At 40.6% G+C, this 24,720-nt stretch overlaps 1 protein-coding gene across 9 annotated transcripts in view; it reads right to left on the reverse strand.

Moving 5' to 3' along the window:
* The window catches only part of fbrsl1 (fibrosin-like 1), a 285,955-nt gene that overhangs the window by 193,866 nt on the left and 67,369 nt on the right, over window positions 1-24,720 (reverse strand). For all 9 annotated transcript variants that reach the window (XM_080894981.1, XM_080894983.1, XM_080894980.1 and 6 more), the window contains exon 2: window positions 6,555-6,779. In XM_080894981.1, coding sequence (XP_080751107.1) covers window positions 6,555-6,779 — 225 coding nt within the window. The remainder of the gene's footprint in view (window positions 1-6,554; window positions 6,780-24,720) is intronic.

The following is a 24,720-nucleotide window of genomic DNA, read 5'->3' on the forward strand; positions in this document are numbered from 1 at the left end:
GCAGCTTCTTTATGGTAACAGTAATTTACTTCGATTCATCTAGCAGCTGTTTTCTCTATGAACACAACCAAAGTAAGTGTTGTTATCAACAACAATAAACTGCAGGTCACCAACTTTCACAGTAAGACACAGTCAGGAGGATTCACCTTGATGCCCATTTGAACCTTATTCCCAGTTTGAAGTGCGGTTAGCCCAGAGAGATATTATGAGATGAACTGCTACCGCTCAGGGTCGCTGCTCACCAGATAACAACCAGCCTTACAGTGTTATCACTCATCCTGATCGCAACCCTCCATTACCGCTGCACCACTGCTGATGCATAGCGGTGCTCTTGCGTACTGTATATCACAGCTCTCAAACTGCCCCTGAACCATGCTCCGATGCACTGTTAATGCCTCAGCTAATCTGATCTGTCTCCAGCTGGTTTACTACGTATACACATACCTTGATATGAAGCTGGGAAAGTAGTCTTGAAGCAGCTAGACTATGACAGGAGCATGTAGGGTGCTAGCTTCATTTTCACAGGCTGGCTGCTAATAAAAGGCTGGATGGGGATGTGGAGGATGCTACCTAATAATAGAGCATCCAGAGATGCGTTGCTATATCACGTTGTTAGCAGGGTTTGTAGAACGCAAAGTGCTAATGGACATTAATGGTGAAGTGAATGCGTGCATGGGCAAGTTAGCATTATGTGTTATTCATGACCCCTTCAGCACGCTGCTGTGGTCTGCAACCGGTGTTCCCAAAGTCTTACAGCAGTGATAAAACATATTTCTATTATTTTTATGTTTATGGATATTGCCTTAACTTTCGTACTCTAATAATGCTTTGCCTTCGACAGGTGGATGTGTTATATTTAAAGCTGTGTTATTCTGTTTTGTTCTTTGTTTGTTTTATTATTTTCTTAGAAAATAGTTTGAGCTTATAACGAGGTATGGTTCTTTGAAGCGTTATAGACTTTCATTAGTATGTATTTTAAAGTTTGCTTGTTTTAACATTAATCCTGGAGAGCGAGAGGATGTCTCAGGAATAGAGAACAGAGAAGTGAACTGTACTGATTTTCAAGAATGATCAAGGGTGATCTGCAGAGCAGGAGTAACTACAGGGGAATAAAGTTGATGAGCCATACCACCAAGATATTTGAAAGACTTGAAAGTAGGTTAAGAAGAGAGGGGACTATCAGTAAGCAGGCTGTGGCCTCAGGCTGAAAAAGAGCACCAAAGATGCCGTATTTGCTTTGAGAGTTATGGAGAAGCATAGAGAAGCCCAGAAGGAGCTTAAGTGCGTCTTTGTGGATCTAGAGAAAATGGTAAATGGCCTGCATTTGTATAGCGCTTTTCTAGTCCATAGGACCCCAAAGCGCTTTACACTACATTCAGTCATTCACACACAGGCGATAGCAAGCTACATCCTTGGGCAAATCTTGCCCAAGGATATTTGGCATGCAGCCAGGAGGCAGCCTGGGATCGAACCACCGACCTTCTGATTAGTGGCTGACCTGCTCTGCCACCTCTGCCACCTGAGCTACAGCCACCCCACAAAACATATGACAGGGTGCCAAGAGAGGAACTGTGGTAATGAATGAGGAAGACAGAAATGACGGAGACGTTTGTGAGGGTGGTGCACGACATCTATGAGGACAACAAGACGGTGGAGAACAGACAGGTTCAAAGTACGGTTGGGATTACGTCAGGGATCGACTCTGAGCCTCCTCAGGTAGGAGTCTTCATGGAATATGATGTTCACACTGTGTACTGAGAATAGAGAGGCGGTGGAAGAGAGCCCGAGGAGGTGGAGGTATGGATCTGGAGAAAAGAGGAATGGCGTCAGTAGAAGCAAGACACAATATATGTCTGTGAATGAGAGGGAGACAAAGAAAAGAGTACAGGCAGGGTGCAGCGGGTGGAGACGAGTGTCAGAGGTGATTTGTCACAGAAGGATAGCACCAAGAGTGAAAGGGAAGGTTTAGAAGATTGTAGTAAGAGCCCCTATGATGTATGGTTTGGACCTAGGCATTAAAAAAGAGAGTAGGCAGAGCTGCAGGTGGCAATTTTGAAGATTCTGGGTGTGACCAGAACGAACAGCCGCAGAAATGAGTATATCACAGGGACAAGTTCACGTTGAGCAGTTTGGAGGCAAAGTTGGAGAGGCAAGGCCGAGATGCTTTGGTCATGTGTAGAGTAGGGACAGTGGATATATTAGACAAAGGATGATAAAGATGAAGCTGCTGGACACAGAGAAGATTCGGGATGCAGTGAACACACGGCTCATGTGACAGAAGAGGATGGCAGGGATAGGGTGAGGAGGAGGGAGGAGCTGAAAGAACAAGCACAACAACAGATGCAAACTATCCTGCCCAATTCAAACAATGTCCGTCCTGGACATCAAAAAACCTCGGCGCTGACAACAACATCAGTAAACAACATTGGACTGTTGCAAAAATGGCTTCTGCCATGGAGTGACTGAGATGGGAACAAGAAAGCTTAGACCTTGGTGTGCATATAGACAAAGTCACACACACACACTTAACCATTCTTGAGGTACTGACATGTCTTCTAATTGGATCAAGTGTCATCCTTGTTCCCCAGTGACAAACTCTGCTCTGACATTGCAGCTTCTGTCCTCCGGCAAGCTTCTAGCACCACAGGGTGCCTCAAGGAGATCGACACATCACCTCGCCTGCAGATCATAGTGGGTGACATACACTAGAGACACCTGCTCTAACTGAAGAGACGGCAAAACAGCAAGAGATATGGGCAGGAAAAACTAAGCTGGACAGAGAGGAGGGCAGAGTAAAGGCCTTAGGAGAAAAAGTGTACTTTGGGTGATATGGTGGTGGAAACTCTCAGTATATTCGATCACTATGAAGTACATGTATTAGTTACTAAAGGTTACGTATTTGTCACAATTTATTAGAATGAAAATTTCTAAAACTGTAAATAAGCCTGTGTCACATCCAGGAAAAATCCCAACTGTACATAACCACCTGCTTTAAAGCAGGGTGGCTGCTCCTTTCTTGTTATTACAGAAAGCTTTTATTTACATGTGCAAATCCAAAGTCTCCTTTGTTATATGGAACAATTTACAGTACGCCCATACATAACTAAGTGTAAATGTGCTCATGCTATTGTTAACTTATCTTGATAAATGTGTCTGTAAATAACAGCACGAATGTTGTAGTTCATTACACATGTATACATACAGGGTAACGAAATACAGTTTGCATCTAATCAGAAGTGCAAGAGCAGTAAGTGCAATAGGAGCAGATTATATACAGATAAGAGTAGTATAAAAGGTGGGAATAGTTATGAACAGATTACGTACAAATAAGGCAGAGCCCAATCCATCTGAAGCAGATATGTTTTATATGCATGGAATTCCACAGTAAAGACAAACAGGTGAATGCAAACAGAGTTTGAATAGATTTTTCAGTCTATTGTATTCCTTACCTCTTATATCTACAGTACTTCCTTGTAAATAATCACTTGAGAGTCACAAAAATGAAGCGAGGCTTTGGTATTAAACTTTTATATCGACTGTGATCATTGTGAGCCACCCTTGAAAACACACTAACGCTAACTATCTCTTGAAACGTGAGGGATAGACTCGTAAATATATGAAAAGATGGTGACAGAGTAGGTGCTTTGCTGTGCAATGCAATAACCTGTGGATATATGAGAGTATTTGATAAACAGAAATGAAAACAATTAAAATGTCTGTAGGCTCTAACTATATTGTGTGGTGTAATTATTGTGAAATATCCTCTTGCTTGTCACACGCACAGATTATATTGGTAAACCTCTTAAAATTCTATTACTGGAGCAGGCGGGTAGATGCAAAGCAGGTTTTGCACAAACACCAACTGTACCTACAATTAAAGCGCTGATGAGCCATTCAGCAACTTTCTAAATGCTAATTACAGAACTTGCAAAGGAGTTGTTTCATATTTCATGGTGTTAGGTAATGCATTAGTTATGCAACATAATTTATTTGTATTGTGATTTTGACTGCAACTGTGTGCTGTTTTCCATACCATATGGATACAACTTAATATATCTGGGAGTTGGGGGTTATAGTTATGGATTAAAGGCATACTTAAGAACAGAAGTCAGAAGCTCACAGTATTCCTCAGCCAGACACTAAGATAAAGAAAACAACTAATAGAAGGAAAGGGGAAGGGATTGGAAGGTTTAAAAGTTAAACAAGGTTAAGTAACAAGCAAATACCTGGGCACATGTAGCCAGAGGTACTTCGTGGATTTATACAGCTGGGAAAATAGTTATTTACTGATCATAGGGTTGAGGTGTTTATTATGGGGATTTAGATGTGTGCGATCCCTCTGCCTTCAGGAGTTGAAACACCTGAAAAGTTTATGTTTATAAGGAGCCGATTCATTTCTGTGGATCCCTGATAGAGTCCCTGCCTGAATTGGTCTCGCTGTTGTCGCATTAGACCACATAACTGCAGTACTGGATTATTTATGGTATACAGTCTTTTAGGAGTATTGCCTGTAGCTCCATTTTCAAATGGACTGGAAGCAGATTTGTAGCTATTATGATTTCCTATGTATCTTTTAATATTTTACTACATTAAGCAAAGATGTGGTCATTTTGATTAGCATCTGAACAGAAAAACCCAAAACAAACACATTCTCTGTAGATGTGTGGTTTGGCCGACAGCCACGCTGCTATAGTCTGAAGATAAAATAATTTTTGTGGAAGTGGTTCAAGATCAAAGATCGGGGTTTTTCCTAGGGAGAATGTTACTAATGGGTATTATTTGAAAAGGAGAAATAAAAGGGATTTAAAAAATGATAACTTTATTTTTCTTCTAGGTTTAGATCTAATCCCTACTCTCTGCTTAAAAACATGCTTCAAAACATAATTCTACAAAGCAGAAGTTAAAAGGTTTTTTCACTTGACAGCAGCATTTTGCTGACATTATGGAGTTATTATCTGTACTGGGATGTAGATCTGGTTCAGTAATTGCAGTCTATTTCAAATACAGCATCAGCTGAATGCATAATTTTTAACTGTCTCTTAGCAAACTAAATATCCCAGCCAAACTCATTTTCAGCCAAGTTAACTTCCTAAGGAAATCTTATCTAAGAGAGATATTTTTGTCTGTGGAGGAGGCCTCGGGGCTACATAGCCTCATTATTTCGTTTGGCTTCCTGACGACATTTCCTCTTTTATCCTTAACAACACTATGGTGGATCTTGGCTTTGGACTGGAGCATAAAATATCCACCCATTTAAACAAACTGTTAACACACAGATGGGCTATCTTAGTGAGGCAGATGTGGGCTGTGTAACACTGTTGGCTTCAATATGTTAAGAATTCTGTCATTCATATTTGGATCACTTATTACTTCGTGTTTTCACAAGTTCATTCAGGCATAAGTTTGACAGCAGAACAAGCAGCTATAGCATGGGTGGCATATTTACAATGCACATGCAACTGACAGTAGATCAAGTGACATATAATTTATGGGTATTGTTCAGGCTTAAGTTAAAGTGAACCATACTCACATTTCACAACTATAGACTCTATGAATATTCTACATATAGTCTATGTGTAAAAAACCTGACTAATTGCTAGTGAGTCCTAGACGTTGCAGGCAGCGACTGTGAAATTAACTGCTAAAGCCCTAGTACGTCTTTTATGTATGAGAATGTTTTAGTCAGACCCTAGGAAGAGTAGCTACTGCTATTGCAGGTGCTAATGGGGATCTTAATAAACTAAACTATCTAAACAACCATTCAGAAAGGCTGGTGACTCTCTGGTAACCACCAGTTGCAAGTGAAAAATTTGTATATCTTACAGGTTGGCAAATGGTTGCTAGGTGCACCAAAAACCTTTAGTCACCAGAAGATTGCCTGTAGGTTGCCCACTGAAGAAAGTCTCATTAGCCAGCAGCAAAAGAAAAGCCAAAGATTAAACTCAAGACAATCAAAAATGTGAGAAACACTATTTCTAACTACAGGAATAAGGAAGGAACAAAGCCCTTTCATACAAATATGATATCAAAGATAATGAGAACCACTTTAATTTTAAAATGCCATATACCATTTTTCAATACTGCCTAAGTAAAAGTGACTTTATCGGTGAGAAGTCCACAATGTTTTGGAGTTAATGATTTTTCTCTAGTTCTGGACACTGAATAAGGTTTGCTCATTGACAGAGATAACTCATGTCTCCTACATAAAGCGACATCCATAACACTGCAAAGTCCCAGTGAACGCAAGAATCAGTAAAGCAGCTGACAATAATATCCATTCCCTCAACATCTTCAAATTTTACATTAGATTTGGATAAGGATGGAAAGCATCTGGAGAAAAAGACAGTCTGCAGTCTGCCTTTTAAATTAGATTCAAACTCTGCCCAAGCATCCGCCTCCTCTTCCTTCATGGACAGAGTGCAAGTCTCTGTTCTGTTGTCAGCAAAACACAAGCCAAGAATCCATGCAACATGCATGCAACCTTTGTAACTTTACTTGAACTTGTAGCCAGTGGGATATTTTGACTTTAAAATGCCGTGCAGGCACACACTAACCATTTTGTTCTTCTTGGAGTAAGTCTTCTTCAGCAGCCTCTCATTCATCCTCTCCTGCTCCCGCTGGGCGTGATGAAGGAAGCCGTTCTCCAGGGGATCCACCACTGGCTGAACATTCTCCTCTTCCTCCTCCACCTCCTCGTCCTCCTTCTTCTGACGCTTTGCCGCCTTTTTCTCCTTCCACCTCTCCTTCTTCTCTTGCGTCTTCACAACTCCACTCTTCTTCTGCAGAAAAAGATTTTGTTAGAACTTGGCAATTACGTAGTATTAATCAAAGAAACTAAACTAGATCAAGTCAGCAGTAGTGAATCTCAAATAATTCTGTGCTTGCACTGAATGACAGATACTGATCAGTGTCACACTGAGATTTACAGCCTTTGGTGTCTCAAGGATTTTCTTTGAATCCTTCAACGAGAACAAAGCAGACAGGTCTAGATGGATATACAAACTGGCAGGAGATAAATGTGCAAAAGAACAGAGGGAGGGTGTACCGCAGCTGGCAAATAGTCAAGTGTGCGGCCCCTTTCACTTCTGGCTTATACAAAGCAAGCAAACACTTGAGCAGAGAGCAGTGACGCTCCCTCTCTCTAAAGTCATATTTAATCCTGTCAGCAGCAGAACAATGCCTTACTGGAGCCTATAATCACTTTATGGCTCAGATATAATGAGCTTGTGATATGAAGTGCTGCTTTAACACACACTGGAGAAAATACAGCAGCTTTACATTTAGTCTATGACCACACAGTCTCCCCCTTTAACCTTGTTAGTTGTTGATTTCATGCTTCAGCAATGCCCTGTATGAAAGCAGTGTTTGTTTATTGGAATTTAAAGACAGTTTCTAAGTTGCTGGTATGTTATACAGCGGTAGCTCGTCCTCACCTCCCCAATTTTATGCCCAACACGTATAACAGAGCCACGTGGCTGCGGCTTTTGTTACTGAAGTCACTACACTGGTAAAACTGTACGAAACGTTAGATGAATAATATTCTATGTTAAAAGGTTTTGCTGAGGTAAAGTTTGATGGTTAGCCTTCACATATGCTCAGCCTCAGGATCTCTTCAAGCTGCCACAAACAACTGAGTTTCTAAGGAGAGATGGGTGAACAGCTCACATGAGTGGATTTTTTAGTTTGCAATTTAAATAAAAAGAATGAGCATCAATAATGAAATTACCCATGAACTGCAGCCCTAGTTTGATCCTCAACTGCTGGTGATGCCTCTATGAACAACCAAACCTCAGTAATTCCGGCGGGATAATCAATGGGAGCACAGACAAGACATATTCTACAACTCCTCCTTGCAAGGTACTGCACTTTGAGCTCAAGATGGCTATGAACCCATCTCATAGCACAGATCAGCTGTTCTAGACTCATACTTATAACACATAATAAGACACAAATGGTCAAAGGAAGGTCAAATAAAGCTGGCAAGTGAGTAAAGTCAAAGCCATTGCCAAGATGATAAAATAAAAAAGCGCACACGTGTTGGCATACATGCACAAGTCCTATTCCGTGACAACCCCTGATGTCTGCCTCACTTCTGTGTCAAGTGTCTGAATTGTTCCCTCCTCCTGGGCTTCAGCTGCTCCTTATTTCCATATCTGAAAATAAGACTGAGCTGGTGATGTCCTGCTGCCGGTGGTCATCACTGTGTGTTTGAATGGCACAGGACAACACGTCTCTGTTGGAAGCCGTATGGAGCTGAGGCCAGAGGGCTGCAAGTTCACATTTCAGCATCTGTTCACAGCCAGCAGCATTAAGCCTAACTGCAGATGAATCTGTGCTCCATATGAATAATCAAATTATCGACTCCAAAGGTGGGAGATTAGCAGATGGGTAGCACATTAGGCTCATAACTGCTAATGAATGACACCTTCCGTGACAAAAGGTGTTTATGTATCAGGTACTTAAAAAAAACAATACTCCCATAGAAAGGAGGACAAAAATCAATCTCCAAAAATGTAACTGCCAAGAGAAAGGAACCTAACTAAAACCCACCTTTATGTTGGAACCCAGGAGTCCTGCATAAATTGTGTTTTTCCTACACTGAAAATATTTCTAGCTGAACTGTTTCAGAGCTTGCAGTTCCACGCCTCATGAAAGGAGCTGTTTAAAAACAGGGTTTTCTATGTATAAGAATTTCTTCTCTCACACCTTTTAAGAGTGGGTACAACACTTGCCGATCACAGGGAAATCACATTTTCATTGTGAAAGGAATCAGCTGTTTGTTGAGCCAAAGGTCACTTTACACAGTAAACCTCACTGGGATATAAACGTCCTTTATGAAATAAGACCAACAATGTTTTGTTGTGTTGTTAAGAAGAAAACAGTTAATGTATCAGTCTTATTGTATGGGGTAGAATCTTATTGGATTTATCATTTTTCATGCATAGTAAATAAAGCGAGTCAAGTATTTACACAGCACCTTTCAAGATAAATATCACAAAGTGCTTCACAACAGGAATGGTAAACAACAAGAACAAACACTTAAACAAAAACAAGTTTAAAAAGATGAGTGCTACGGTTGTTTGTAAAAGAAACCAGAGACCACAGATCTCAGGTTCAATCTGAGGCTATGCGTGGGCAAGCCAAGTCTGAAAGAATGATGCTATCACTCATCACTTTAGTAGTGGAAAATCCTTTCACTGTTATTTTTAAATTTTAATCCATGTTAAGCAGCTAGTCCCAGGCCATCCCACCGCATATCCATATCCCCCAACTGCTTCTGCAAAAAGGATTACGCCTAATGGTTACACATAACCCAACTCCAGCACCTTCCCCTGTAGCTGGCAGTCATTATTATTTCGCTGCTTTAGAGATCTTCTGTGAGGTTTGGGCCACTCTAACCAGAACTTGCAGAAAGTGGAGCAGAGTGTGGAATACCAAACGGCAGTTCCTCAAGATGAAAGACTCACTTGGAAAGGAGCTGCTTATGTTATTTGTATTTGTCTGCAGGAGAAACTAATAGAAACCTAAATTTGTAGGAAACATAAAAAAAAATAAAAATTTGTTGAAAATTAAATTTTAAGTTAAAACTGAAAGAACACCCCAGCTCTGCATGTGTGATGGTTCTGCTTCAACTTGTAAGAATGTTTCATATGGTACGTTGTTAAGAGCTCAAGAAATAGTTGCAGTTAAAATGCACATTATATGCCTGGACTAAAATCATTGTGCTGGTATTTATATTTTGTATTATTCCACTGGGTGACATATTTACCCCATCACAAACGGCCGTTACCCTGCCCACACGTTCACACTGTGGTGTGATATCACACGGCGACTCAAAGTAACTCTTTTCTCCTCACGAGTAGACACATTTATTTCTCAAGATGCAACATCCAGGTGGTACTAACAGACGACCTCCCATGGCAATCATTGATTTTAAATCTGTCTTTAAAGAGCTTTCATTTTTTGACTGTACTGGTATCATCTTTGTGGGCTTAGAAAATCAGCATTATCTTCAGGAAAATCCTCCCCTTTAGTGATAAAAAGCCATAATTAAGTTTGTTTCTACATTTTAAACCCTCACAAAATCGAACCATTCCCCTGCCACTTTCATCTATTATTGTCTATCATAATAAACTCAGCTACCTTTAAACCAAATCTAGCAATATTACTGAGGTTTTCTTTTGATATTTTCTAATCCACATAATAGAAAACAGAGAATCCTTAAATCATTAAAAACGAAAGGACTACCGAATATAACATTGCTGCACATTCTTTTTAGTTTGACTGCAGTAAACCATTAACATGTGATCAAATACACATCTTATTTAAAGCCAGAAAACCAAACACTAGGTGCAACACCAATTTACGCACATAGTGCATATCCAACTTGAATCTGGTGAAGCTTCAAACATCTCACCACTATCTCTTTGACCTTCATGCTAAATGTCTGTTTCAAGTGAAATGCAAACTAATAAAACACAAATATGCCTCAGGAGTAAATAAATATCAGCTGCTCAAAACTCATACTTTCTTGCTAATATAGTGTGGCAGGTTGTGGCAGTGCCTCAAGGGCAGTATGCTGAGCAGCTGCCACTCCAAAGAAAACACAGATCATCGCCAGAGGCATGCAAACAATATATTGCAGTGTTAAGTCATATCAACATGTATTAATTTCTGCAGCCTCTTGCATAGATCTCACAACATACCACTGAGGAATTATAGATGCCATTTCAATGGAGGCAAAATGTACTACACAGCGCTACAGTGAGAGTAAAGGATGTAGATCTACACATAAAAATGTGTCATGCTTCTCAGTCTAGTTTTGTGTTTGCCAGCATTACAGCTTCTGTTAATCGCATTATCAGAAGCTCAAGCTCAAGCACACAGCAATTAGATTTTGTTTAGAGCATTTGCACCTGCTCTCATTGCTGTCTCATGTCTGCTGCATTCTAAATAAACAGATTTTAACTGTTTGTGTGTGTTATTTCCATTTATTCAGTCCATGCCTCAGACAACAGATCTATAATAGCTCCAGGAGTAGAAGGGTAATTCATCACCGTGTCTGCCAGCAACAGCTTAGTTGTGATATCATTTCCATATTTCAAAGGCCTGAAGTAGGGTTTTTCTTTTATGAAATGGTTATGAAATTATTTCTGCACACAATGGAGCAGTGTATCACACTGTGTACTGTTAAAAACATTTACAAATCAAAAGAATAAAATACTGATGCAGATAATTGTGACGGAGCTTACTAGCTGGTGAAAGTGCACTTCAGTGTACACCAGGTGAAGGTCTAACATTCATCATAGCATTTCTTTACCTTTAAGGCCTATGCAAGCCTAATATGAAAACATAACTTGCAGCCTTCTTTTATTCCCCTGATGTCGTGTCTACTTTTTTATACAATGTTAAAAGCCTTGCTATTCATGTCATGGTCCCCGTGCCTGCTCGGCTGGCCCTGTGTGGCTACATGTTATGTTTTGTCTTTTCTCTCTCTCCTCTCTCTCTGCTCGCTGCCTGGGCGGAGCTCATTGTGAGCTCCCGGCCTCCACCACCTGTAGGCAATCACCTGTGGCTCCTCACCTTGTTTGCTCCCGCTACTTAAGGCAGTGACTGAGAGCACCTCGCCGCTGGACTATTGAATAACGCTCGTCAGTGCTACTTTAGCCTCAGCCAGTTTTGAGCTCTGTCCGTGAAAGTTCCGTGCTAACCCTTGTTCTCTGTATGCAGATTTCTCGTGTTTGGTTTGGAGACTCTGGACGCTTTTCCCGACCCCGCTCTGCACCCCTGGGAACCCTGGCCCCCTTCTCCTTCACCTGTATATAGTGCACCTGGAGTGTGTAAATAAACCTGTTTTTCTGAGATTTCAGTCTGCGCCGAGTCCTCCCTGCTCCTCCGTGACAATTCATCTGTGAAGCTTTTAACTAGTGGTCAAAGTAGTGAATCTCTCTCGTTTTACCTTGTTCTGCCTAGGATAGAAAAGTGACAGTGACCTCAGCAGTAGAGAAGAAGTGGTTTAAGATATGATGAGGCAGTGGGGCTGACAAAAGAGCGGGAGAGAGGAGAGGATAAAAAGGACGAACACAGAGAGAGAGGGAGAGATACGGTGATGGTGGGCGGGTCTCAGCCTGGAACAGGAGAGACCGCTCGACTGGTTTGACCCGGCCACGTTACCCTGGCAACAGAATGGGAGAGCTTTGTTGCTGTTCCAGGCTGCATGGGGAGTGGAGTGTGTTTATGTGTGTGTATCTGTGTGGGTACAAGTGCATAAAATCCAACACAGGTTTCCTTTCTGCTAACAATAAAGCGCATGGCTTTACATGGTTATGCTGGGACCTTGAGATCCACTGTGGAAGCACGTTTAGTTCCCAAAGGAGGGTTTATGCATTCTGCACAGAGGAATGTCAGCAACCCTGAGGTTTCTTGCAAAGGGTAACGGGGTCTTCATGAGGCATACACAAGCCAGAGTTTCACAAAATAGACAGTGTGCAGAAAGAGAAAGGGAGATGAAGACACTTAGTAGTGTCTGGTGCACATTATCATCATGCTTTCTCCACGGAACTCTCTTCTTTCTAAGGCTAGTAATTATTTAGGAGACACAAAGAGCTCTGCAGGGTACACCTCCCTTGACATTAAGCGGTACCACACAGAGATTGCAGGGCTGGCTGCCACAGCTCCTGTGCTCTTCAATGGAGTTGTGGGAAAACTATCAATTATATACTTCCAAATAGCATTGTACGTTTCACCGAGGTGCTGCAAAGTGACTAAAGCTGACTGAGCTTTGTGTCTTTTCTTCTTTTAAAGTCCGAGACACCTGCACGTGCACCTGGTGGTGGTCAGAGGGCCCGGTGGCGCCAGTGTCCGGCAGCCTCGCCTCTGTCAGTGCGCCCCAGGGTGGCTGTGGCTACAATGTAGCTTGCCATCACCAGTGTGTGAATGTGTGTGTGAATGGGTGGATGACTGGATATGTAAAGCGCTTTGGGGTCCTTAGGGACTAGTAAAGCGCTATATAAATACAGGCCATTTACCATATATACTCTGTGCATTAATCTAAACATAAATTATATTTCCACAGGTGTTTAAGATTGTCAAGTATTCTATAAAATCATGTATTTGTAGTTGGGCTGTCCTGTCAGGACCACATTTATCTGTAAAATAACAGCTTCTTGTGAGCTCAGAAAAACAGGCCCTACATATTGAAATTAAAAAACATATTAAAACATATTATTTAAAAAAAAATCACAGCTAAATTTAAAGGCTTGAGAACTGTGTGTCATGATTAACAGTCAATATCTACAGCGGGATTAAAATATTAATGGCAAACAGCTAGTTATACTAAGAGATTACTTATATACATGCTAATCAGGCTGGTGGAGCTTATATCTGTTTAACACGCCTGTTTTGTCACACTTCACATGGCAGATGTTATTGTCCCCTCTTCGTGATATGAGTCTTCTCTATGAAGGCTCATTCATTCATTCAAAATTCATTTCAATTGAATTCAATAGCACCAAATCACAATAGCAGCCGCCTCAAGGCGCTTCTTATTGTAAGGTACACCTTACAACCTTATAACAACCAGACAACCTTTTATCAGCAACCAGTTGGTGACAGTGGGAAGGAAAAACTCCCTTTTAACAGGAGGACACCTTTGGCAGAAACAGGCTCAGGGAGGGGCCGACAAAGACCACATTACACGTGAGCACAAGATGGCAGTAATTTAAGGATGATGGAGATGCTCAGCTGGAGATGCTTTATGGCACTGAATGCTGTTCAAGATGTAAGGAGAGTGATCACTTTGATATGATATGTTTTAACTTTTAGATGATGATGCACTGATTGCCTTGTTTGCCCTGAGGAAACCCCCGTGCCTTGCATCTATTTTTTAGTAGTAATACTAAAATATCTCTCTTACATATTTGCATCCAATTAAATCAATAAGAAAAGAAGCAAGCAAATTTATGTGGAAGGAAGTGTATTTAACACACTGATAAAGTCCGAAGATAACAAAATCTGCATTTAAAAATGACTGGAAAGTGCAAAAATCACCTTAAATAGTGGCTGCTGCTGTACATCTACAACCAGAAGGTGTATAATAAAATCATTATAATAAGCTTTCAGAAATCTTAAACAATTATACCTGAAATTTGCATGATTTAAACCCACCTCCATATACTCTTTAAAAACAATGTACAACACATTAAAAGAAGACCTTTAAATACACTGTACAATGTATTAAGTATGGATTTAAATTTTTATGCAAACATTTTTTATGAAGCTTGACTTGAAAATATCACATTTTCGGTCATTATATCAGGACTGATTCTCCAGTTGACTCATACTGAACTCTCAGGTCACCAAAAGATCCTGAACGTTGAGTCGAGCTGGATCTTTCACCACAATTTAGCTTTTGCTTGTGTCTGTGTATTTTTTTAGTAAGAATGCAAAATTTAAGCCTTTCTTTCCACATGACATAAAAGCAGCGAGCAGAGTCCTTTGTTGCATCACTTTTGCACTGTTTAGCTGCCTTTAGGCTGGCTGAGGTCTGGTTGTGTAGATTTATTGCTCAGCTGTTGTACTGATTCTCTACACATTATTGCAGCTCTTGGCATGTCCAGTAAATCACCTTGATTTGTCATGTTGTAGACGGGATTGATTTAATCATGCCTGCTCCCTTTAGAAGTGTTCGTCATGTGACACTGTTCAGACAAAGTGGAACACACACCTGCTGTTTATGCTGCTGTCAGCTACATCAAACGCACCTTTGGTGAACTTAGAGCATATGCTCATTTACTCAGACGCCCTGTTTTTCCTCAAAGCACACAATCAGAAAGCTCTTGCCTCAAAGGTAAAAGACGTGAGAAGACATTTTTGTGCCAAGGAGATTATCAGGCTGTGAACGAGAGAAAGCGCATGTTTCTGCAGTGAGCACGCTGCACTAGAGCATAGAGTAAATACACCACACCTACTTCAGCTTTTGTTAAGTGATCTGATGTATTTTCTCTTATTTAATGTAAGCTAGTCTTCCTGTATGCGGTGTGTTGTGTGAGAACAGAGAAATAAAGAGAATTTGTAGGGGTTTAGCCACGAAGGATTAGCATGCAGCTATACTAGTTGACAGAAGCTAACCTTCAGGCAGGCCTCTCTTTCAGATCTCTGTCAATATTTTTTTCCTTGACATTAACATGTCTGTATATCATAGCTTTCAAACGTTTCCATTATTGTGTAAAAATCCATATGGCTATGCACTTCCATTAGTGCTACTAACAAGTGTGGCTTTTGGATCACATTTTGTATCATATCTGTAGCACTATTAAGGTTGTCAAGTTTGCTTTGCCACACAAACAGGCTCCTTTATAAGCAGCACTACAAGTGACAATTTGTAGCAGCAACAAGAGACCATTGAAATTCTGAACAAGTATTTTGTTAGATATTAACTGAAACCAGCTGCTCTCAAACTTCGAAAAGCAAATGAAAATGTGCATGAAAACAGGCACAAGGGGGATCTCTAGTATCTGGATGTTTTAACAGTTTTGGAGCCTGTTGTGTGCCTTCCAGTGGCTCTTGGCTTGGGCATTCCTCTTGACAGCAATGCTGCTATATGCCGAGTGTGTGTGCAGGTGGTGATAACTCCCCATTCCTTCTCTCAGCTGCATTCCCGCGCCTCTCTTTTATTGTTCTCTGCACCCATCTGATTGCAGTTTTTGAACCAGCTGTGTGTGTGACCACAGAACGAAACTGCTGCTTTTATTACCCTTTAAGTCTTCTTATTGCTATGCAACCTAATGCTTGTTTATGTGCTTATGTAAACATGCACCGCTGATGAATATTTATGCGACTGTGAGAGGTGAATTAATGAAAAGCATGTGTTTTAGTATCTTGAGTATTTGTAGCATTCGCTGGTGTCAAAATGAATGCCAAAATTACCCCTGACTTGTACCACTGCACATTTCGCAGTCAGAGTATATTTAGAGTATATGTGGAAGTGCTTGTATATCTGAGTACTATTCAAGCTTGTGTATTCTGGTGGAAGTGTGTTTGTGCACCACACATGTTCAAGGGCTGAATTAGCTCCTGGAGTGACACCATCTGGCCAGCGGGTGCTGAGGGGAGAAGAATACGGGAATGCGGCAATAACAGGGTGGTACAGTACAACAATAAACATGGGCTTCAAATCTGTTTAACACCTCAGACAAACACTGAGGAAATATGAGACGACAGACACATATTCTGCATTTCAAGGATAAGATCAAGATTCCTCCTCATTGCCACTGTGTTAATACAGCAAGTGAGTCTTGATATACTGTCCTATATCCATCCATTAATTATTTCCTGCTCCTTTCCCAAGTGCTTATGGTATATGTTGCCCTTCTTTCACAATGTAGTGCTACAAATACTACAAATGATCAAGTGATCAATAAATATAGCATTTATGTAGAATGTAACATTGTATTCGTCATTTATCTGCTTCACATACACAGTGTGTCTGCTTTAAGTAAAAGGAGCGATCAATAACATGAGCAGCAATCCATGGACAACAACAAAAATGCATCCAAATATTAAATAGGCAATGAATCAACATGTTCATTAACTATATGGGATGAGATGCACTCACGAAATTCAATAAGAATTCACTGTGACAGATAATGCAATTACTGCATGTGTCGATTTATTCTTACATGCTATATTAACCATGATGACACGTTGTTAATAACGGTCTGATTTGATTTCTGTGATTTCAAACTGTAGAGACCAATCCACTCCTTGTGTTCATGTTATGTGTTTTTGAGGGTGATCCACACATAAATAAACTATTCATCATTTGTGTTTTCTTGAGATTCAACAAACATAATCTTGATTACATCACAAAAGGCTTTAGTGGTGTTACACTCTGCATCAGCTCATGCGTTGGCTGAGTTGGCTGCCACCAACTGAGCAGTTTATTTCAGCTGTCAGACTCGCTTCCTCAGTCTGAGCTGCTGATCATTTTGTTGATTCTGCAGCAGCTGATGCATGCATCCAGGGGCCTGCTTTCTTCATGGTCCCTCACAGAAACCTCTGATCTAATGTTTGCAGGTTGTCCAAGAAGAAAACAAACCTTTAAAACTAACTGTTCAACTTTCTGTTTTGCGACTGTTAAGTCTAACAGTTTTTGAATCATTGCTGGCCATGGCAAACATCACCAACAAACAAAATTTGCTTACAAAACAGCAAACACACACACACACACACACACACACACACACACACACACACACACACACACACACACACACACACACACACACACACACACACACACACACACACACAAAACAGTCTGATCCCTGAAGTCTAAATCAGAGCTTGTGTGCTACCAGATATCACAGGTTTCACCACCCACAGGCTCTTCTAGAGACTGCTAAGTAGCTTGTCTGTCAGGAAAGTGGCTTTCTACAGAGGCCAGTATGTCCTGTGAACCTCCTACCCATTGTCACAGGAAGCTCCCTGATTTCTGTGGCTCAGCCCACACACTACAGCCCAAAATACAGCCGGGTGTCATTCCTTGGGTTTCTCCTTTCCTCATATTCTCCAGAGAGAGGAAGTGTTGCCTCGGCAACAACTATTCCCATTGGTGGAGTGGAATAACAGAAAACTTCTATAAATGTGTAACGCTGGTTTCACACTGTCAACAAATCTGCCCAACATATTTTCTGTACCAACTGTTGAGTGTTTTTCCATGAGTGGAACTGCTAAAAGCACACCAGGGACATTAATGGCAAGCTTCTTCAAGAAGAATAAACGGCGAGCGTCTGAATGCTAACAAACACATTATTCTGTCGGTTTTACTGAACTCTCTATTTTTGACAGTTGTTCTCTGTGTCGTTTCACTACAAAGTCAAATCAAAACACAATTATAAAACGCCGACTACCTCAGAACGTAGCAGAAGTGTTTTGGCGTCAGACAAATTTTTGAGTGCATCGTGCTGTGAGCTGAACCAGTATGAGGATTGGCTTTGTTCACACAGCAGGGGGCCGACAGAGCATAGGAATCCCAGCAGAATATAGCTGACAGGAGAGAAGAAATCTCAGATCTACCAGCAGCCTCATACTGTATCTCAGCAGTCAAAGCAATACACCACCAAGATGTAATATCTATTTTATAACTAATGCAGATCGTAGGAAGTAATCTGCTCAGTGTCAAAGTCTGTCCATCATAACCCTCTGCTACATTCCTGCTGACCCAGTCAAAAAGCACAGCCCCAAAGCAACATTGTAAAGGCCTGAAAGGATACTGACACAAACTCTACATGAAGGACAGAGCCTGTTTAACATAGCAGTGTACACCTGCCTCACCCTTTCACCTTTAATCACAGTAAGCTCATGTGGAAAAACAAAGAAACAAACTTCACTCAGTTAATATTTGTTTTTTATCCGTCATACAAGACTTCTGCCTCTTAATCTATGACTGACTCATGATTATGGCCCCTTTTTCTCATTATTTAACGCCTACATAATAACATATGACATAATTCTAAGTCGTACGACATCAGTTGTGACCAATACACGACTGACATCAACATATTGGCAAATAAGGTGTTCACTAATGTCACTCCCTGCTGTTTATCTGTCGTGTCACATCTGTTTTGTTAAAACTACATTTTTCAAATTAGAGTGATGAAGAGCAGTTTTAAAAGTGTTGCATTTTTTAAACAATTAATCATTTTTTTTCTTTCTAAGGCTCAAAGAGGGGAAAATACTAAAAAAAAAAAACACAAGTTGTTACTTTATTTGGCCCTGAACTTCATAAGTGTGCCTTATCTCTTCACTTAAGGTTTTATCTATTACTCTTTTTTCTGAAATACATGGGTGGAAGCATTGCTGCTCTACAGGCCATTCAGAGTTCTTAGCTAAGCTACCGTTATCTTTTCAAACTTGCTTCAGTTTGGCTTTTTTACTGTGAAAAAAAGAAAAGGACCATCTGGCAACCACCAGTCACCGGGGGAAAATGTGTTGTCTTTAACCAGCTGCAAGCAATAGTTGGAGGTAGCAATAGCAATCGCTATAAAGGACTGTCCTCCTGTTAGCAGTCAATGCGATCACATGGAGCTTTTTGGCAATATTTGTAACTGATTTAACATTTACATTTTAAAATATTCCATTTTATTTAGTTAATTTTAATTTGATAACAGTGGTAATGTCGCTATTCTAGTGTATATCAGCAGGTCACGATTTTGTGACCTTCAGCCAACATTCACAATCCTCAAATAAAACCCTGAAGTTGTACATGTACTATTTCACTCCCAAATGAAATCATGTAATTACTAACAAAACTGACTTCATTATTCACTTTGATGAACACACCATGCAGTCTTATGCACACAGCAATGGAGATTCATCGCACAAGTGCACAAGTAACAAAACGGGGTCCTTGTTAAAAGTGAGCCAAGCTGTCATCTGCATTTGTTACAATGGGAGAATATTCATACCAAAAGAGAAATCGTGGTGATTTTGTTTGACAGGGAGGAGAACGAGCTGCCACAGAGAGAGCGCAAAGCAACGTGTCGGAAGCAACAAAAAACACAAGCGCTCCTGTGTGGTGCTAAAAGCCACCCCAGAGCACTCCCCAACCACTGAGTCAGCTGTGAACTGATGCCGTCACACAGTTTGCTAGATGAATGAGATTGTTTGGCGTACACACTCACACGCACACATTTAAAGAACCCTCATCCATCAGGAACAAACAGCTCCATGTTTATAGACGTAAAGCCTCCCTCCTACAATCACACGCACCCATCCATATTATCTCAGCAGTGTAATTTCTAGCCTTTCTTTTCTCACATTTGCGAAACACAGTGAGTGTCAATTTCCACTAACATCTTTCTTCCACTTCACACACCCATTCACACACATAAATACACAATCTAGAATTCTCACTCCTTCCTATGCAATACACTTGAAATGCAAATACATGACACAGTGTTATGTGACAAAGTGTTCCAACACATGCACATATGCACTTGTAAAAGTCACTCCCTGCATGTACCCACAGGCATATATACATGTTGGCTTTGCATACTGGATTCTCTCTCGCACCTCCAAAACCTTTCTTCTTCAGGTGTTAGTAGGGAATTTCTTCCACATCCCCTTCTCCAGCACTTAAGAGCTTCAAGTGGCTGACCTTGCCAACTCAGTACATGACACACATGTGAAAACAGTCTGTGCTCCTATTATCCCATCATGTCTTTTATCTTTTATCAAAACATTTAGAGGGATGACACAGAACTGCATTATTTTAGTGCCATTAACCGCTTCTGATCCACGTATTACTAAAATACGCTTGAAGCATGAAATCACGTTTTTATACGTTGTACATAAAGATCAGAGAAAATGATTTGGCCTGTTGTTGCTTTTGTTACCTTCACAAGCAAGAGGCACAGTTATCTGAGCTTTCCTCAGTAAAACTATTTATTGGTGACGCCATGCTTTTTATGGATATTATTTTTGTGTGGTGAAACAGTGCCACCTTATGATCTCCACTATATGTATATATATGTTTACTTTTACTGCACAACAGTGGCACAAATTCAAACAGAGTAGTCTCCAGTCAGTTTCCAATAACAATTTAGTACCTTAAAAAGAGAGCCAGTTTAATAGTATGGAAATGGTTTAGGTACAAGGGACCAGACCTTCAACAAAGAACAGAACTTTGTCAAATACGCAAGGAAACAATTCCTGCTAAAGTTGGAAACAACAAACTTGTTTTACCACTCCAGGTAAAAACACACCCTCCAGCAGAACCAGGCTAAGAAGGCACACAAGAAAGAGAGACTAACAGCCACTTATGTTTTATCCAAAAGCAAATAAATGACTTAGACTAACATTGCCAGAAAAAAAAAGTCCTTCAATTTATTCACTTTAATAAATGGTTGGGTCTAAAATATATTGTCTTAAACATTATAGAATAGAATAGAATTCAACTTTATTGTCATTGCACATGCACAGGTACAGGGCAACGAAATGCAGTTTGCATCCATCCAGAAGTGCTTTAGTGATATAGATATATTACAATATATATTAGTAATAATATAGATATGTGAGTATATTACAGAAATGGGTCTATTATGGTATGTTATAATGTACACGGTATGAAGTATGTTGTGAATATTCTATAACTATAAGTATGTACAGGCTGTAGTGAGTACAAGCTATGTACAGGATATGAACAGGATATAAATATGAAAAACTATACAGAATATGAAATAAATAACTTTACAGAATCTGGGATATACAGCTATACAGAAATGGGAACTATGCAAGTTGTAAACAGTTGTAGGATTAAAAATTATCGAATGTACAGAATGATTATTTACACAGAGCTATACAGTAGTGCAGTTAAGATAAGTGAGGGTGTGGATAATTTCTACAGAGGTATATAAAGTGCTAGTGGTTGTGAGTGGTGGTTCAGTCCATGTTATTATTGTGTTTGAGGGTACAGTTGTCCATTGTGGGTGTGTGTATGTTCAGTCCATGAGTTTAACGTGGGTCAGATGTCAGGAGGCAGAGTTCAGGAGTCTGACAGCTGTGGGGAAGAAGCTGTTCCGGTACCTGGTGGTCTTAGTCCGGAGGCTCCTGTGGCGCCTCCCAGCGGGCAGGAGGGTGAAGAGTCCATGTGATGGGTGACTGGGGTCTTTGATGATTTTCCCAGCCCTTTTCAGACACCGCTTCCTGTAGATGTCTTTTATGGCAGGAAGTGGTGCTCCGGCGATGCGCTGGGCAGTTTTCACGACCCTCTGCAACGCCTTCCGGTCCGAGGCAGAGCAGTTCCCGTACCAGACTGTTATACAGTTGGTCAGGATGCTCTCGATGGTGCAGCGATAGAAGTTCACCAGGATGTCTGAGGACAGGTGGTTCTTCCTCAGAGTCCTCAAGAAGAAGAGGCGCTGGTGAGCCTTCTTGACCAGCTTGGAGCAGTTGGTCGTCCAGGTGAGATCCTCGGAGATGTGGACTCCCAGGAACTTGAAGCTGCTCACACGCTCCACAGCCGTCCCCTTAATGTCACAAATGTCACAAATTTCCTTGAAATATTGTTATATAATGTTGAAGCTGTGTCACCTAATTGCAACACAGATACACAATTCCCTCCTTATGAAAATACAAAGGAGTGATTAGTCAAGTTTGAGAACATAATAAAGGTTTTGAGAGCAGTTTGATAACTCCAGTGATAGCTTTGAACTTTAGCCTGTTAGCTTAACCTAGCTAAACTTAGCTAAAGTTCAAAACTATTGCAAATGTTTTAGCATCTTTTGGGCTATCTTTCTAGTAGCTCAAAAAGCTTCTGTTCTCTTCTAAAAACAACTTTTAGCTGTTTCAGCAAAATACTAGCAGCAACACTAGACATGAAAAGTTAGCAGCTATGACCAGCGCAGAGGAACATCTGGTAGCTAAACAACCAGACCATGTGAAAAGAGAAAAAAACTGTACTCACACTAAATAGAATTCTTACTTATTCATATTTATAGATTCATAGCTGTTATTGCTACTTTTAATTGAAAAGGTTAAAACACATAATGCATTTAAAATATAACTGTAAGAGTTTGACAACAGTACCACAGGTGCTGCTAATATTCACACTAATGAGCCACCTGCTAACTGCCAAATGGTGCTATGCTGGAAGATAAACACTAATCACTTTGTTGCTCTTAAACACCAGCAATACTAAATTTCTATTAAAAATACAACCTTACCTTTGATTCTACAATCTGTTCATCTTAAAGAGCTTCTTTGGTTAGTTCTAGTTGGATATATTTGTGAGTTTTTAGCTTGTAGTGACTATTTAAATTCATTTTAGCTCAATTTTATTTATACAGCATAAATTCATAACAGCAGTAACTTCAATGTACTTGAAGGTTAAAGACCCTACAGCATTTAAAAGAACAAAAAAATGCTGAGTGACCCCCCAGTCAGATCACCCCCTATTAGCAAGTACAGGACAGTAGAAGGGAAAATCTCCCTGAGAGGAGGTGAGGTAAAAGAGAAGAGAGCACAGACAGACAGGACAAAAGGCACACTATGGCAGAGAGCGCCAGAATAATAATGACTAATGATTAAATGCACTAGTGGTGTATATGCACACAGAGACTGAGAAGAGATGATTGAAGAAACACTCAGTGCATCATGGGAAGCCATCCCAGCAGCCTAAGCCTATTGCAGCATAACTAAGGGAGAGTTCAGGGTAACCTGATCCAGCTCTAACTATAATTTATCAAAAAAGAAAGTTTTAAGCCTAATCTTAAAAGTACAGAGGGTGTCTGTCCCCCGAATTCAAACTAGGAGTGGATTCCACAGCAGAGGGACCTGAAAGCTGAAGGCTCTGCTTCTATTTTTCAAAAGTCTTGGAACCACAACTAAGCCAAAGTGTGCTCTTAGGATAATAAGGCACTATGACGGGTGTGATTATGCAAGATTTCGTATGTGAGGAAAAGGATGTTAAATTCAATTCCTGATTTACAGTGAAAGGGAAGCAGTGAGAAGATAATACGGGAGAAATGTGGTCTTTCTTTCTAGTCCTTATCAGAACTCTTGTAGCAGCATTTTGGATCAAGTGAAGGCTAAATGCAGCCAAATATTAGGTGTGACTGCAACACCTAACAATTTAATTGTGCACAGAACTGCACTTTAAGACACAGTAAAAATATAAATAAATAAATAACAGAGGACTCGGGAGTAACACAGAGCATTAGAGGACTAACATATTTATCCTGCCACCAACAACCACACACACACACACACACTCTCTCATCTCTCATCTGAACCGTGCAGATCCTTGACCAGGGCGCGTGTTTGAAAAACCAGAGGTCAAACCGTAAAGCAATTACACTGGCAACTCATCAACCAAGGGCTGACAGCAATACAATTATCTCCAGGCTGCAGCAGCCTGCAGCAGACTAGCGAGCAGACAGCGAGGGCTGTGTTTAACTTTGGATATAACGGCGCTCGCGGTGTAATTGCACCCTGCCGAGTGCACTTTAATCCTGTGGAGGTACAGAGCAGCACGACAGGGAGAGAAAAGAGGAGGTCCATTAGGTCGTACCTGAGGCCTTGACATCGCAACGCTTCTCCAGGAGGAAGAGAGACAGAGGGAGATGTATGGAAATGGTTTCAAGAGATAACAGACTGATGCAGTCAAGGCTGGTACGACAGCTGCCGCAGCACTCGCTCTTGATGGATGTAAATAATTAGTTGAAATGATACAAGGAGAAAGTGAACGAGGAGGTTGGAGACCCAGCTGCTAGCAGTGCATTAGGCAGCTGTAAACCTTTTACAAATTCATCCCCATACTTTTATAAAACATGGAACACTCACACAGCAAGTCATCAGCAGTGATGACGATGATGATGAAGGCCAGCTAGGAGGCTGTTTTCAGGGATCGCATGTGTTTACGTGTGTTTTCCCCACACAGGTTTGTATTGATTATGCCTCGTTTTAACTGAGAAGCTTCAAATTCACAATGTGCTTAAAATATAACTGTACAACAGGTGCTGATAATTTGCACTCTAGCGAAATGTTGGCATGACACTCGATTTCAACAATGGCCAAAGTTTCAGAACTAACTGTAACATGAAATATTTTTAAAGAACACTGGTAGAGTCTAATTTTCACCTCGTTTAAAGCGTCTCTTCCAGTTAAGGGCAGCTCTGAATATAGTTTTCCCATTAAATGACTCAGAGAACACCAAAG

Source organism: Rhamphochromis sp. 'chilingali' (assembly GCF_963969265.1).
Source record: "Rhamphochromis sp. 'chilingali' genome assembly, chromosome: 10".
Taxonomy (NCBI): domain Eukaryota; kingdom Metazoa; phylum Chordata; class Actinopteri; order Cichliformes; family Cichlidae; genus Rhamphochromis; species Rhamphochromis sp. 'chilingali'.